This window comes from Myxine glutinosa, chromosome 7, assembly GCF_964187855.1.
Source record: "Myxine glutinosa chromosome 7, kmMyxGlut1.1, whole genome shotgun sequence".
Taxonomy (NCBI): Eukaryota; Metazoa; Chordata; class Myxini; order Myxiniformes; family Myxinidae; genus Myxine; species Myxine glutinosa.
The window spans coordinates 108,350,794-108,368,577 of record NC_136267.1 but is presented as its reverse complement, the minus strand read 5'-3'; the positions used below and the strand labels follow the sequence as shown (position 1 = coordinate 108,368,577).

At 43.5% G+C, this 17,784-nt stretch overlaps 1 protein-coding gene across 2 annotated transcripts in view; it reads left to right on the top strand.

Annotated features, from left to right (window-relative positions):
• CYTIP (cytohesin 1 interacting protein) overlaps positions 1 to 17,784 on the top strand; it is a 91,580-nt gene that overhangs the window by 61,643 nt on the left and 12,153 nt on the right. For both annotated transcript variants that reach the window (XM_068097539.2, XM_068097540.2), the window contains exons 6-7: positions 14,086 to 14,152; positions 17,078 to 17,141. In XM_068097539.2, the coding sequence (XP_067953640.1) occupies positions 14,086 to 14,152; positions 17,078 to 17,141 (131 nt within the window). The remainder of the gene's footprint in view (positions 1 to 14,085; positions 14,153 to 17,077; positions 17,142 to 17,784) is intronic.

Sequence of the window (17,784 nt, the reverse complement as noted above, 5' to 3'; positions counted from 1 at the left end):
CCGCAGTGCAGCTCATAGAGGCTGCATTGCGAGGGAGAGATGTACATCTAATTGATTGATTAATTGTATAATTAAAATCAATAAAAGATTATCACAAAATATTTTCTTAATCAATTGGCTAATACCATAACAAAACCACTTGTGCTTCATCCGAAGATGTATCTTTTAGAAATTTAATCAAATAAGTCATTAATAAAAAATTAAATAATTAATTGATTAATCAATACGTAATTCATCGATTAATCAATAAATAATGAATCGATGAAATGATTAATCAATTAATCAAAAATATCCTTGATAGCCACATCACTTGGTCACTGTGATGTCCAAATATTAGCTTACCAGCTCAAAAGGTGCCTGAGATATTGGCCAAATGAGAAAGAAAATAAATAAATGATTAATAATGAAAATAAATAAATAATAATCATTAAAAAATTAAATTATCAATCAATTCGGTCACAGAACACATAAACCACCATCATTTCATCAGAATCTGTAACTGGGGGAAATTTTTTTTTTTTAGTAATTCATCGAATAATTAAATAATTAATCGATACATTGATTAATTGATTAATCAATAAATCAAAAATATCCTTGATAGCCACATCACTTGGTCACTCATGTCCAAATATTAGCTTCCCAGCTCAAAAGGTGCCTGAGATATTGGCCAAATGAGAAAGAAAATAAATAAATGATTAATAATGAAAATAAATAAATAATAATCATAAAAAAATTAAATTATTAATCAATTTGGTCAGAGAACACATAAACTACCACTATTTCATCAGAATCTGTAACTTTAAAAAAAAATTTTTTTTTGTCATTAATCGAATAATTAAATAATTAATCGATTAATTGATTAATTAATAAATCAAAAATATCCTTTGCAGCCAAATCACCTGGTCATTGGCATGTCCAAATGTCAGCTTCCTAACTCAAAAGGTGCCTGAGTTAATGGTCAGAAGAGAAAGGAAATTTGATTAATTAAATAAGTACTTAATTAATCGCTAATAATTAAATAACTCCTCAATTTATTGATTAATCAAAAAAAAAAAATACCGTTTTTGACAAAAGACTTGCTCACTATTGTGCCGAAATTTCAGCTTCCTAGCTCAAAGGATGGCTGAGATATCGCCCGGACAAACAAGAAAGAAAGAAAACAAGAAAGAAAACAAACAAGAAAGAAAGAAACCAGAGTGAAAACTGAGTACTCTCTTTCAGCGTGCGTCACTGCCGAGCCCCCTTTGGTGCCCGGCAATGACGATTTGCAATGCCTGGAGATGGCATAGGAAAGGAGCGGTGTACAACAAGTACACATACATTCAAAGTACACCGCCCCATGCCAAATAATTAAATATGCTGCAGCGCGGCATTGCCGGGGCGCCTCTGGCGCCCGGCAATACCGCAGTGCAGCTCATTGAGGCTGCATTGGGAGGGAGAGGTGTACACTAATTGATTGATTAATTGTATAATTAAAATCAATAAAAGATTATCACAAAATATTTTCATAATCAATTGGCTAATCGCATAACTAAACCACTAGTGCTTCATCCGAAGATGTATCTTTTAGAAATTTAATTAAATAATTAATTGATTACTCAATAAATAATTAATCGATTAATCAATAAATAATTAATAGATGAAATGATGAATCAATAAATCAAAAATATCCTTGATAGCCACATTACTTGGTCATTCATGTCCAAATATTAGCTTCCCAGCTCAAAAGGTGCCTGAGATATTGGCCAAATGAGAAAGAAAATAAATAAATGATTAATAATGAAAATAAATAAATAATAATCATAAAAAAATTAAATTATTAATCAATTTGGTCAGAGAACACAAACTACCACTATTTCATCAGAATCTGTAACTTAAAAAAAAAAAATTTTTTGGTCATTAATCGAATAATTAAATAATTAATCGATTAATTGATTAATTAATAAATCAAAAATATCCTTTGCAGCCAAATCACCTGGTCATTGGCATGTCCAAATATCAGCTTCCTAACTCAAAAGGTGTCTGAGTTAATGGTCAGAAGAGAAAGGAAATTTGATTAATTAAATAAGTACTTAATTAATCGCTAATAATTAAATAACTCCTCAATTTATTGATTAATCAAAAAAAAAAAATACCGTTTTTGAGAAAGGACTTGCTCACTCTTGTGCCGAAATTTCAGCTTCCTAGCTCAAAGGATTGTTGAGATATCGTCCGGACAACCAAGAAAGAAAACAAGAAAGAAAACAAACAAGAAAACAAACAAGAAAACAAACAAACAAGAAACCAGAGTGAAAACTGAGTACTCTCTTTCAGCGTGCGTCACTGCTGAGCCCCCTTTGGTGCCCGGCAATGACGATTTGCAATGCCTGGAGATGGCATAGGAAAGGAGCGGTGTACAACATGTTCGGGCGAGGGTTTGAAATCCCTCATTGCTCTTTCTCGTTACTTTTGTGATTAGATTCCGCCTTGGAAAAACAGATATACACCTTAACACGGGTTTCGTCCAAGGTGGAAAACCCCCTTGGGGAGTGGGGCCAATTAGGTCACAACAACCTCCATTGTGTGGGCCTTAGTCTTCCTGTGAAGTTTGGTTGAGAATGGATAAGTAACAACCGAATTTATCGCAGTCAAAAATACACACAGATAGACAGACACCAAATTGCATGAAAGTTCATCATCATTGATATTTGCTTAACATGAACAATTAACTTAACCATTTTAAAAATACAGTACAGTATTACCAAAATGTGGCCTAATTTCATTCTTATTGTGTCCTGTATCAATTTAAACTGAAACTTCTCGTTTTTCAAGATAGATCTTTAGAAGGCTGGACTTTTCCATCTTGCTCTGAATAACTTGGCTATTTTTGATGACGATGTTTTATGCTGATATATGCTATCCTCATCCCGCTTGATGATATCATTTCATTCAAACAGTTCCTTTTTCTATTTGATCCCTTTCCAACCGACATTGCCTTTTCTCCGCACTCTTCCAAGTTCTAGAATCGTTGAACCTGTTTCTTTTGTCCTGCCCCTTCATTTTACTATTATAAATTGATATTTGATAAATTTTGCCATCCTTCGCCACCTCATGTTGACTTGATAAACAAGTGCCTCCTTTCCAAGTTTTTACCATCGGCCCTTTTATCGGCCCAAGTTTTACCATTTTACCATTTTACCATCGATATTTTATTTTTGTTGGGATTATTTGAACTAGGACGTGCCCGTACGTGGGTGCCCGTTCCGTGGCCAAAAAAAAAAAAAAAAAAAATTTCCAAATTTAAATCAAGTGTACCTCCCTGTCTTTGCTAGCCATGACATTCGATGCCATTGACCATTGCCACTCCTACGCCACGGTGAGGCGACAGGGTAGGATTTGTAGGAGACCTGAAAGTGCAGTGTCAGTATGTATTCCATGTTCGAATTGTTTTAGTTTTAAAATAGTTAAAAAAAAAAAAGGTTTGCAAAGCATATCACCAAATTGAAACAGAATTGAAACAGAGCAGAATTCGTTATTATTATTATATTACTACAAATTATTACAAATTATTACATTACAAATTTTATTCGTTAATGTTAATTCCCTGCCATCACCCACTGCCATCACCCTCTGCCATCACCCTCCCATCACCCTCCCATCACCCTGCCATCACCCTCCCATCACCCTGCCCCATCACCCTGCCCCATCACCCTCCCATCTCCCCCCCATCACCCTCACATCACCCTCCCATCACCCTGCCATCTCCCTGCCATCACCCTCTGCCATAACCCTCTGCCATCACCCTGCCATCACCCTCTGCCATCACCCTCTGCCATCACCCTCTGCCATCACCCTCTGCCATCACCCTCTGCCATCACCCTCTGCCATCACCCTCTGCAATCACCCTCTGCCATCACCGTCCCATCACCCTCCCATCACCCTGCCATCACCCTGCCCCATCTCCCCCCCATCACCCTCCCATCACCCTCCCATCACCCTGCCATCTCCCTCCCACCACCCTCTGCCATCACCCTCTGCCATCACCCTCTGCCATCACCCTGCCATCACCTTGCCATCACCCTCTGCCATCACCCTCTGCCATCACCCTCTGCCATCACCCTCCCATCACCCTGCCATCACCCTCCCATCACCCTGCCATCACCCTCCCATCACCCTGCCCCATCACCCTGCCCCATCACCCTGCCCCATCACCCTCCCATCTCCCTCCCAAACAAAGAATAATAAAAATTGTCTACATGTACATTGTACACACCTTTATGTCGTTAGCACCACTTCATAAACAACATTGCAGAGGAAACGGCGCTTCTTCTTTGTTTCCTCGTCCTGGGCAAGAATGCGGAGGCTGCTGGATCTGCCAACCCTACAGGTCGCCACGTAGAACTGGCAATGGCTGAAGAAGTCTCTTGGGCAGAAGATCCCAACATGGTGTAGCGACTGCCAAAAGAAGTTGTGCACTTATTTTGATGAAATCTTTTCGTAACAATTTTTCTTCAATCAATAAATAAATAATAAGAATTGTCCACATGTACACACCTGTATGTCGTTAGCAGCTCTTCATAAACAACATTGCTGAGGAAACGGCACTTCTCCAGGAGATCCTAACATGGTGTACAACTGGCAAAAGAAGTTGTGCACTTTTTTTGATGAATTCGTTTCGAAACAATTTTTCTTCAATAAATAAATAATAATAAAAATTGTCTACATGTACATTGTACACACCTTTATCTCCTTAGCACCTCTTCATAAACAGCATTGCAGAGGAAACGGCGCTTCTTCTTTGTGTCCTCGTCCTGGGCAAGAATGCGGAGGCTGCTGGATCTGCCAACCCTACAGGCCGCCACGTAGAACTGACAATGGCTGAAGAAGTGTCTTGGGCAGAAGATCCCAACATGGTGTAGCGACTGCCAAAAGAAGTTGTGCACTTATTTTGATGAAATCTTTTCGTAACAATTTTTCTTCAATCAATAAATAAATAATAAGAATTGTCCACATGTACACACCTGTATGTCGTTAGCAGCTCTTCATAAACAACATTGCTGAGGAAACGGCACTTCTCCAGGAGATCCTAACATGGTGTACGACTGGCAAAAGAAGTTGTGCACTTTTTTTGATGAATTCGTTTCAAAACAATTTTTCTTCAATAAATAAATAATAATAAAAATTGTCTACATGTACCATTGTACACACCGTTATCTCGTTAGCACCTCTTCATAAACAACGTTGCTGAGGAAACGGCGCTTCTTCTTTGTTTCCTCGTCCAGGGCAAGAATGCGGAGGCTGCTGGATCTGCCAACCCTACTGGCCGCCACGTAGAACTGACCATGGCTGAAGAAGTCTCGTGTGCAGAAGATCCCAACATGGTGTAGCGACTGTCCTTGGGATTTATTCACAGTCATGGCAAAGCAGGGTCGTACCGGAAACTGCCGACGCCGCAGAGTGAACGGGAACATGTTGTCAGATGGACTCAAGGTTATGCGTGGAATGAGCAATGTGCGTCCAGAATTGACACCCATCACAGATTGTGCAACCAACAGATTTGGAAGGATCTGAAGTATGATGTACCTTGAGCCATTGCAGTGCCCGCTTTGCTGGTCGAAGTTTCGCAGCAGCATGATTACCATACCCACCTTGAGAGAGATTCGATGTGGCGGCATACCAGATGGACAGAGGGTGTTCAGGAACTCAGGCGGATACAAATGATCACCCTCAGATTCCGCTGTATCGACGCTACAGCAAACATGTTCCTCCCCTGGAAATATGGTCGTCATGTAGGCATTTACCTGATCGACTTCGGAATTGGTCGGACATAGTATAACACGCTCGCATAGCCACTTGGGGTTGCTAATGTTGTTATGCAAGTCTTCGTACACCCAAGTGACAATATCCTGAAGTTTTTCACCTGGAAGAATGAGCGGTTCCCTGAGCTCAATAGCAAATTCACCCTCTTCTGGATTGACAGGAATCTTCCCTTCACCCAGATCCAGCAGGAATTTTGCAAAATCAGATTCGTCCTGTTGTTCTCCAGCACCCTGCATGATCCTCATGTTTACTCTGAGACGAAGTATCTGCACTTTTCTCCACAGGTATGAGCTCTTGAAGCACCTTCCAACTATGTCAATACGGCTACCGTGTGGCACAACAGTAAGGATCTGCCTCCAGTCACCACTGAAAACCATTGCGATGCCGCCAAATGGGTCCTCTGAGCCCCGAAGCCACTGGAATGTTCGATCTGCTGCCTCCAATGCGCGACGATCCATCATTGAAACCTCATCCACCACCATTAGATTAGTCATGCGTATGAGTGCTGCAGTGGTGTCATTTTCACTGATGTTGCAAGTGGACTCATCAGTGAGAATGAGAGGACACTTGGTCCTACTATGGAAGGTGGCCCCTTTAGGCAGCAGCGTAGCTGCAATACCACTTGCAGCAGTTGCAAGAGCCACTTTGCCCATTGCTCGCACTTTGTTGAGTATATGAGACAATGTGAATGTTTTCCCAGTCCCACCACTTGCATCAACTGCAAGCATGCAGCCATGTCCGTGTTCCACACTCCGCATCACTGTATCGACAACAACGCACTGCTCGTCATTAAGAAGGCACTCTGTTTGAGCGATGTGAGCCTCAAGTTCTCCTATATTGTGCACTGTTTCGTGCTCGATGACGCGCGGAATGCGAGACTGGAAATGAACTGGTTCAGGCTCAGGAAGGCCAAAGGTCTTACTGAGCGAAAAGCCGTGGCACTCAACTTTGTTCCTCAGCTCTAGTAGCACTGCACTCACAATGCGTCCATTTGGTTCATTCACACCTGCTGCACGCATGAAGTCCTCGCACAGCACATACTTGTGCCTTTCCCAGAACTGCACGTGGTTGCCTCTGAGAACGAATATGAGCATGTTGGCAAATACTTCGCGGACTGCAGGGCCAAATGCAATATTTGCAGCCTCTTCCATAACAGAATCCACCTCCTGGTCATTGTCAACGATGCCATATGCAATGCAGGCTGCCAGATAGGTCTCCATGACCCTACCACCAACACGACGGAGATCCTGAAAGCATGTGGGGCCAGGCACGTGGTACAGTAGCATGCGGAGATAGTACAACTCGGCAGTATGTGAGTTGACGGGAATAATGGGGAGCCGCCCAACCGTATCAGCCTTACGGTTATCCTGGAAACTCAGCCTTCTCTTCCGCAATTGAAACCTTTTCCTCAAGTAGGTGAAGTGTTGGAATACATCTGGATATAGAACATGACGCATGTGTGGATGGAGATTCATGGCTTCGAAAAAGGCGGTGAGGGTTGTTGCAGGGGGTCCTGACTCTGCCACGTTCTGTACGGCACCTTCGTCATTGAACGTGATCACCTGCTCATCCTGTAGATGGAGTGCCAGCATCTCGACTGGTGGGTACTTGCGTTGAATGGGGAAATCGTATATGCGCCAGTATCCCTCAGATGCGGTGATGTAACGCCCTAGTTCGTAGCGTGCCACTTCATCATGTCGTAATGCCTCTCGCATCCTCTCATGAGGCTCAAGTCTGACCAGGCACTGGTCCGGGCCCTTTTCAAGGTATTTGTACAGGTACTTGACACAGGTGACAGCACAGACGATCTCAAGGTTGATGTGAGCATCGTACCTGAGGACAATATATGGATTGTAAGGCACAACCCATGCATTGTTAACTAATACGTTAGCACCGCCTCGTATTGTCTTCATGATGGGATCACCAGGTGCAGCTTCTGCCCGTCTTCTGTACAGGGGATAGGAGTCATCAGAGAAGCTTGTCGTTTGTCGTAGGGCTTTGGGATAGTCCTTTGTGCACTTCCGGTCTGCCATGCAAGGGCTCAAGATGTTCCATTCCCCACATGGGCCGTGAATCATGTGTGATGTCACAATACGGTGTAGTTCCGGATTTGTGAGTCTGTCAGGAATCTCAGCAGAGACCACGCGATCGACATCTGCTGGTGTTCTGGGCTTGTCGCGAGGTACCACGGTCAGGAGCATGTGTATATGGGGAAGGTGACGCTTTTGCGTTTCCTTCACCATCACGTAAGCGTCCACATGCCCCAAGATGTCATGCTTGAGGATGTCTGCGAGGAGTGCTTCCACCTTCATATGAAACACCCGGGCGATGATATCAGGTCTTGCATTGGGTGGCTGACCCTCAAAAACCGATTCTTTAATTTCTGGCCACTTTGGGTTGCAGGTGAATGTTAGGAAAAAGTCTGGCTTTCCCTTGACTCGGACTAAAGCCATTGCATCCTGAAACTCTTTGGCATACCAACGTGGCGACCCATAAATTGACGGTGGCAGAATGGTGAGGCGTCCAGGTAGCACCTCAGCATCACTGTTCAACGCATCAACGATGATCTTATACTTTTCTGCCTTAATTGACTTCTGGTTGCAGCGAATCCAAGTGAGACGGTGTGACTCAATTTTTGCCATCATGTCGCATACGTACTGCTGTGTCAACCTTCCACCACGAAGCAGTAGATTGAAGTGATGAGTAGGATCACGTACTTGTAGATGGTAGCGGTAGAAAGTTGTTGGCGTTGTCCCTGCCAACTCAGTGTGGTACCCCTGAGAGCCGCAGGGTAGCAGAAGTATGTATGATAGTGGGTCATACGCTGGATGCATGGCGTCTATTGTCTGTAAACCTCCTCCTCTGAGGTGAACAGCGACTGCCAGCCTTCCAAACTGCTCAGTTGTCATTGCCCCTGGAGCAATGACAGCCACATCGCTGTCTGGGGAGGGAAGGTTGACGGTACCATGATGAAGATCTCGGCGCCGCGTGCGACCTGTTAACACAATATTCAGTTCATTGGCGCTATCATTATGAACCACATACTCAATGGCTGATTTGAATTGCTGGACGTATGGGTTGCACTCATGAATGGCCTGTTGTGCTCTTAGCAAAAACTGTTCATTCAGGCCACTGTTCGAGGTGTGGGCACGACGATAATCCAGCTCATGGGCTGGATCGTGAAAGTAGATCTGAGCAAAGCGTGGGGTACAACCCAGATCGGCAAGAGGAGCACCAATGTAATGGTAAACCTTACCTTGTATGCGCACTCCAGGATTGAAGCCAGGCATACGTATCTCTCGGACACCGATACTTGCCATTGCCAGCGCGTTGTTGTACTGTTTCGCGTGCTTCACAAAGGCCTGGTTAAGGAAAAGGTTTTTAATAGCATCTGGAGGATGTGATGGAATTGAACCGGGTTTTGGATTCGTAGGATCATGCATAAGATCGACCTTGCCGTGGTTGCAGCAAAATCCTCTTCTCTCCTCATTCCACACCAAAGCAGCACAATGCGAGCATTTAGTGCATTGAAATATTGAGGTCCTGCTCAGTGCGTGCCTGTACTCACCATGAAGTACCTCTCGGAAGAAATCGGTATCATCGTATCGAGCAAGGTTGCGATTGTCATGGCGAGCCTGCTCTAGTCTCACACGGTGTACATCCTGATGGCGCAGGGCATCCCTTACTTGCCGGTCTTCTCGCTGGTGAGGGATTTCTTCTGCACGACGCCTTGTCTCGCGTCCAGTGTTGTCTGCCAAGCGAGCAGTCCGTACCTCATCCGTTTCTTCTGCACGACGACTTGTTATGCGTCGAGTGTTGTCTGCCAAGCGAGCAGTCCGTTCTTCATCCGTTTCTTCTGCACGACGACTTGTTATGCGTCGAGTGTTGTCTGCCACGCGAGCAGTCCGTTCTTCATCCGTTTCTTCTGCACGACGACTTGTTATGCGTCGAGTGTTGTCTGCCACGCGAGCAGTCCGTTCTTCATCCGTTTCTTCTGCACGACGACTTGTTATGCGTCGAGTGTTGTCTGCCAAGCGAGCAGTCCGTTCTTCATCCGTTTCTTCTGCACGACGACTTGTTATGCGTCGAGTGTTGTCTGCCAAGCGAGCAGTCCGTTCTTCATCCGTTTCTTCTGCACGACCACTTGTTATGCGTCGAGTGTTGTCTGCCAAGCGAGCAGTCCGTTCTTCATCCGTTTCTTCTGCACGACGACTTGTTATGCGTCGAGTGTTGTCTGCCACGCGAGCAGTCCGTTCTTCATCCGTTTCTTCTGCACGACCACTTGTTATGCGTCGAGTGTTGTCTGCCAAGCGAGCAGTCCGTTCTTCATCCGTTTCAGCTGCACGACGACTTGTCACGCGCGTAACGTCGCGTGTCAGGCGAGCAGCTCGTTCTTCGTCAGATTCCATTGCGCGTGCACGCCGTGCAGCTTTGTTCCTTCGTTCTCGTAAACGACGACTCGATTGGGGCATTGTATAATAGATAATAGAATAGTAGTGGGGCAGCTTAGCCCAAATATTCAAAAGAATTGTGCATTTTGTGATACAAGCACCAAATTTGGCACAAATGTACATTAATATGTTGCGAACATTTTCAGATATTGGGCCACTTGAAATTCCGTAATTTTTTTTTTCAAATTTTTTCAAATTTCGTAATTTCAAATTTTTCGGGTAACACCGTCACAATTTCGGTCTTCGAGGCCGGCCGATAGGCAAAGTGTGACCGGAAGGGACGAGGTTCTCCTGACCACGTGGCCCTCGATCTGGGAAGCGAGAGGCGTTCCATTAGTGGACACGCCCCTCACGCCCGACTTTTTGGCGGCCCCGGCAGGCCGTTTGTTTTGACGTTCCGTGACAGGCCCCGCACCCCCACCTCCGGGCCGACCGGAAGCTTGTGCTGAGTACATCATACCTGAACAACTCAGTGAGGCAGAACACAGCAGTGCACACCAGGGTGACCCCTTCAGTGCATAAACCAATTAACCTGTCCACTGCAGGGCATATAGAAATGAAGTTATTTTCTGCATATAATAATAATATAAGTTCAGTTCTATATAACAATTTCTGTTATCACCACTACCACTACAACTACCACTACTACAAGCTTTGTCTGGAATTTTGTGGACTAACAGACAGACATACAGACAAGCTGGGATCAAAACATTACCTCCTTCCACCATTGAGTGTAGAGGTAAACATCATGGAAATTATATCATGCCCTAGATTTAATTCATGCGTACCCGTGTATTTGCTTCACTGGTTCACAAGGTCTTTTGCATACATGTAATTCAGACTCTCGTCTTCATTGCTGACCACACAATGTTCGCAACATATTAATGTACATTTGTGCCAAATTTGGTGCTTGTATCACAAAATGCACAATTCTTTTGAATATTTGGGCTAAGCCGCCCCACTATATCGGCCGGCCTCGAAGACCGAAATTGTGACGGTGTCACCCGAAAAATTTGAAATTACGAAATTTGAAAAAATTTGAAAAAAAAAATTACGGAATTTCAAGTGGCCCAATATCTGAAAATGTTCGCAACATATTAATGTACATTTGTGCCAAATTTGGTGCTTGCATCACAAAATGCACAACAGGTTTGCTATGCTGCTACACTATAGATAATAGAATAGAATAGATAGATAGAATAGGTTTTTTTTTTTTTTTTTTTTTTTTTTTTTTGTATACAAGATCGAGGCTCGTGAAAGAGCGAACATTAATCACACAGAAAGACAAACAGACACATAAAACAAATAACATCGGGAGCGGTAGACAAGATGGGGAGAGAGGGGGAAGGACACAAACACAACATTTGAGAGCAGGGACCGAGAGACATGGAGACATCGAGAGATCTGTGGGAGGGAGAGGGCTTTGGGGGGGAGGCATGTGAAGGGGGGGAGGCATGTGAAGGGGGGGGGGGTGGGAGAGGTATAAACATATGGACACTGCCAGGATTTCCAGGAAATAAGTTGGAATTTCAAACAAGGTGGATCTGGGGTGAATTAGTGGGGGTAGAAAAGATCAAGGTTATGGATGGGGGAAGATAAGAGATGGTGGTGAACAGCTGTTTTAAAGACCTGGAGGGAGGAGAGGGATTGAAGGGAGTGTGGGAGTTTGTTCCACAGGCGGGAGAAAAGAGGAATGAAAGAGTGAAGGTGAGCAGAGAGCCGAGATTTCGGCAGTTTAACCATCAGAGGGTTGCTGGCAGATCTTGTGCGACCTGTAGGAATATTTGGGGGACAGAGCACAGAGAGAGCTGGGGGAGCAAGGCCGGAGAGGAGTCGGTAGAAGACAGAAAGACCACCTACCTGCCTGCGGTGAGTGAGTGAAAGGCCCTCAGAGATAGCTTCATCGCGGGAGATTCCAATGATTTTGAAAGCTTTGGATTCAACAGCGTGAAGCCGAGCCAGGTGTGAGGCAGGAGCACCAGCCCATAGGGGAGAACAGTATTCCATAGAGCTGCGGATGAAAGCCTTGTATGTGGTGAGGAGCTCAGGTGTGCCGAGGAAGGACTTCGCACGACGGATAGATATAACAATAAGACAGTGGGAAGATACAATCGAGACAGGAAGTCGGCACTTTCGTAAGGCGGGAAGTGAAGTCCTCACTGTCCGGAAGTTCGCATGTCGCAGTTACGATTATTCGCCATTTAGTGTTAATGCCCAATTATTCAATTAGCGCCAACGTATTTTGGCTGTTTGCAATTTAAGCGCAAGGAATCAATCAATTCAATGAAAAAAATGAAAAGGAAAAACACGCAACAACAACGCAACAACGTGTTCCGTGATTGGCTGCGGGAAGTGAGGTCTTTGGCTGATGGGTGATTGGCTGCCGGAGGAAGGTCGCAAATCGCAGTTACGATGAATCGCAAATTAGTTTTAATTAGTTTTAAAACATAGTTTAACGGCAACATAGTTTGCCGACGGGAAATAAATGAATACGCTCTCAAATGTGCCATCCGAGGCAGAGTCTGTTCGCCACGTTCGGCACACGTGATAGCTCGCTGCTCTCTGATTGGTTGAATCGTTTTTTGGACATAGCTCGGTAACTACTTCTGCGATCGCAAATTAGTTTTAATTAGTTTTAAAACATAGTTTAACGGCAACATAGTTTGCCGACGGGAAATAAATGAATACGCTCTCAAATGTGCCATCCGAGGCAGAGTCTGTTCGCCACGTTCGGCACACGTGATAGCTCGCTGCTCTCTGATTGGTTGAATCGTTTTTTGGACATAGCTCGGTAACTACTTCTGCGATTAATTTAAAACCTTGAAAAGGCACATCCTCGGGTCCCCAGCAATATACCTGGCAAGTTTCAAGTATATCGGACCGGTAGTTGTCGAGAAACAGCGGTCACAGACATACAAACATACAAACAAACATACACACAGAGATTAGAGGAATTATAGATAGACTAGGGCATGCCCGTACTATATATATAGGACGTGCCCGTAAGTGCGTGATGTTACCGTACAATGAATGTATCGTCCCGACGCCGCAGCTCGGATGGCGCTGCAGTTAATCGGGCCCCCAAATTCCTCATCGACGATAACTAAACAATATATTATATGAATCGCACCGTACATACCTCCTTCTAGATCTTGTTCTTGTCTTGATATACTCACTCAGGCTCACTCTATCACGACTGAGTCCTCCCAGCTCCTCCAAATGGCGCCCGCTAGCCGCTACGTAAGTCCGGAAGTGACGTCCTCATTTGACTGTCCGGAAGGTCGCAAATCGCAGTTACAATGAATCGCAAATTAGTTTTAATTAGTTTTAAAACATAGTTTAACGGCAACATAGTTTGCCGACGGGAAATAAATGAATACGCTCTCAAATGTGCCATCCGAGGCAGAGTCTGTTCGCCACGTTCGGCACACGTGATAGCTCGCTGCTCTCTGATTGGTTGAATCGTTTTTTGGACATAGCTCGGTAACTACTTCTGCGATTAATTTAAAACCTTGAAAAGGCACATCCTCGGGTCCCCAGCAATATACCTGGCAAGTTTCAAGTATATCGGACCGGTAGTTGTCGAGAAACAGCGGTCACAGACATACAAACATACAAACATACAAACAAACATACACACAGAGATTAGTGGAATTATAGATAGATGTCTTGAATTTATTGATGGATTACAAAGTAATGATGTCAATAGTAGCTATTTTATATAATAAGCTTCACAAGGCTTTTGTGTATAAGATTATATGTTTGTGGTATGTAGCATGTGAAATAATTAATTAACTAATTGAAATAATTGATTGACACTGTTGATATTTTAAAGCCTCGAGGTTCACTCTGGTCCTGCTGTGAAGAAGATGGAACTGCAGGATCGTATGGTGTCATTAAAGGTATCAATAACTTTTTCACATGACATTATAGCCATATACATATTAAATATGCAAAAATTCGAATTTGTTCCCATGCTTTTTCTGGCATTTCCTATAAATCACCATTCCCTCCCTTCTAATTAATTCATCTACTTCCAACCTCCTTTTTCTTTCCCACCCACTCCATCCCCTTCCCCTTTTGGGTGGATCACATGCCTGCAGGTGACATCGTTTGTTGAGGGTGCAGCAGTTCCACTGATGCAGTGCCCCTTGCAAGTTAGAGTAAGAATTTGAATTTGGCCAGGGTACCACGGTAGCCTACTTTTCTCAAAAGAGACTGTGAGATATTTACCAGCGACCAACTAATGCTAGCAGATGTGGCATTCAGTTTAACGTCCATCCAAGGGAGGGAAGTGCATACATTGATGCCTCTCCCTGCTTGCGAAACACCAGGGTGACAGTTTATTGCCTGGCCGAGGGGCAAACTCAGGTTGTATACAGCTTAAATGTGAGTGTGCATACCTCAGGTATGTTCTGTTAGCCCCCCGCCCCTCCACCAACGTCCCACCTTCCCCAACACTGCTGCCTTTTTGGGGGGTTTTCCTCCTTGTTCAAATACTAATTTTTCAATTCCTCCTCACTTCCTAGCTTTCTGAGCCTATGTGAATAGGTCTTTAGTTATTGGTAGCTTTATATGTTGATAACAAATGCACATTATCTTTTTTTTTTTGTATACAAGATCGAGGCTCGTGTAAGAGCTAACATTAATGACAAAAATGCAAACGGACACATAAGACAAAATAAAGGGAGTGGGAGACAAGATGGGGAGAGAGGGGGAAGCACACAAGTACAACATTTGAGAGCGGGGACATCGGGAGATCTGTGGGAGGGGGAGGGCTTTGGGGGAGAGGGCATGGGAAGGCTGGGGGGGGGGGGGGGGGAAGAGGTAAAAACAATAAAACACATGGACACTGCTAGAACTTCCAGGAAAGAAGTCGGTATTTCAGAAAAGTGGATCTGGGGTGAATTGACGGGGGTAGAAAAGATCAAGGTTTTGGATGGGGGAGATAAGAGATGGTGGCGAACAGCTGTTTTAAAGACCTGGAGGGAGGAGTGGGATTGAAGAGAGTGAGGGAGTTTGTTCCAGAGGTGGCAGAAAAGAGGAATGAAGGAGTGAAGGTGAGCAGAGAGTCTTGATTTTGGCGGTTTCACCAGAAGAGGGTTGCAGGCAGATCTTGTGCGACCTGCAGGAATATTTGGGGGACAGAGCACAGATAGAGCTGGGGGAGCTAGGCTAGAGAGGAGTTGGTAGAAGACAGAAAGACCACCACCCTGCCTGCGGTGAGTGAGTGAAAGGACCTCAGAGTTAGTTTCATCGCGGGAGATTCCAATGATTCTGAAAGCTTTGGTTTCAACAGCGTGAAGCCGAGCTGGGTGTGAGGCAGGAGCACCGGCCCAGAGGGGAGAACAGTATTTATCTTGTAATTATCTTGTAATGTATTTTCGTCAAAATTTTAAAGAAAGTTTTTTCGAATCAATGATTTATTATTTATTTATTTATTTGCTTTAAATGTGAATTTAAAATGAAACTATCCTGTTTCGAGATAACTTTGAGTTTGGCTTTGGCTAATGACAAGTGCTTTGGATATAATACTATGATTTTATTTTTACGGAAAAACCTTTTTGGACCTATTTTTGACCTTGACCCAATTTTAAGGTCATGACCTAATTATAGTCATTTTACCATTTTCACCATAACTCGACTAAAGTTTTTCTGATCAGAACAAAATTTCCTTCTCGAGATAGCACAGGGTAAAGCACATTTAAAACTAATTTACATCATACCCCTAAGCCTGGGTTTGGCTTAGCAGTTAGGGTGCCGGTTTTGGACCCTGGGTTCGAATCCTGGTCGATCGCTGAATTAACGCCAGGGGGGTTGACTTAGCCTGTCATCCTTCCGAGGTTGGCAAAATGAGTACCAGTTCACTGGTAATGCCCTATGTGTCACAAGAGGTGACCAACAGTGTTGGCAGCAGGAAGGGCATCCGGCCATAAAACATTGCTTCAAAAAGGGGACCACGGTGCCCGAAAAAGGCCAACCCCTGCTCTGCAGGGAAAAACGGCCTCTAAAGGTGGTCTTTACATCATACCCCTCTGGGTTAAAGGTCAAAGTCTTATACCCCTAGGAGTACTAAACCACCATTTAGGTTTTTCTCCCCTTCTGCCAATGTTCGAGCTGCATCTCAGAGCCGGCTGGGACTTTCAGAATGAAATTCTGCATCAATAATTGGAATAGAAAGTATATGGGGTTGACTTAACAGTTTTTTGATCATGACCCAATTATAGACATTTTAACATTTTGCACCACAACTTGACTAAGGTTTGTCCAATCAGAACTAAATTGCCCTCAAGATAGCCTAGAACAAGTCACATTATGCTTAATTTACATTATACCATTTGTAAATTTGACCTTTATTAAGGTCAAATGGCGGTCTAAAAAAAATCACTTTTTTGTCATCGCTCAATTTTGCCAATGCGGAGTCTCAAAGACCGCTTGGTCTTCCAAGATGTTCTTGCATCATAATAGTGGATCTGCACTGATGCTGTGCACCTGATATTTGATTTGTGTCCTGGACCTCCTTTTTTCAGATTGTGACCTAATTAACAAAAAACACATTTTTGATCATAACTTGAATACTTTTCCTCCGACTTTCATGATGTGAGCTTTACGGATTTACTGTAGATGGGATCACATTTTCTTGCTGTACGCTTTACCCATAAAACACCAAGGTTAAGTCACAGACGGTCGCCATGGGTATAAGCCTCCCCTGGTCGGATTATCTTTGGCGATCACAGATATCTAATTATTGTATGAAATTTGAATATTATTCTTATTATTCAGTAATAATGGTATTGTACTGACAGTTTTGCTAATGCATTACACAGAATGAACTTGAACAAAAATGTATGGAGTTCAAAATGCTGTTTGTTGAAGAAGCAAAACTGGTTGGTAAGTTCAATAAAATTGTGAATGGATGATATAATTTTTTGGGGGAAAACAAAAAAAAAGTTTTTAAAAAGCCATTTATTATCAAGTAATTTTAATGTGATTGCTACAAATGAAATTACAAAGGATAATTGTTTGAAGTGATTGTGGTTGAAACATCTATGGTTCTCGGGTACGAGTCAGAAATAGTTATTTTTGGATATGTTAGCAGGGGAAGTGTGATAGTTTCTTAGGAAGTCACCATCATCATCATCCATGACGATATTCTGTTTTCAGAAGTTATATGACGCAAAGACAAAATCCAAATGGAAAACGAGTCTTCATAGTGGTAATCAAGAGAACATTGATCGAAGTTTGCTTTGGGTGGGGTTGAATGTTGATTGATAGAAGGAGTGAGTTATGGCTATGTTGGAAAGAAGGGAGCATGAGGGGTGTAAATGACTACTAACTTTTTTATTTATTGAATACCTGTACTTATTTTTGTTGGCTTAGCCTCTCCATTCTCTCCCCATTTTCTCCCTTCTTGCTTATTTCATTATTTATTCCCCTTTTTCCCAGTCCCAGTATCTTTCACTTCTGACTACTCCCTGATATTCCCTTTTGTGATTAGCCAAAATCAGTCATTCCCACCCTATGTGCACTCTTG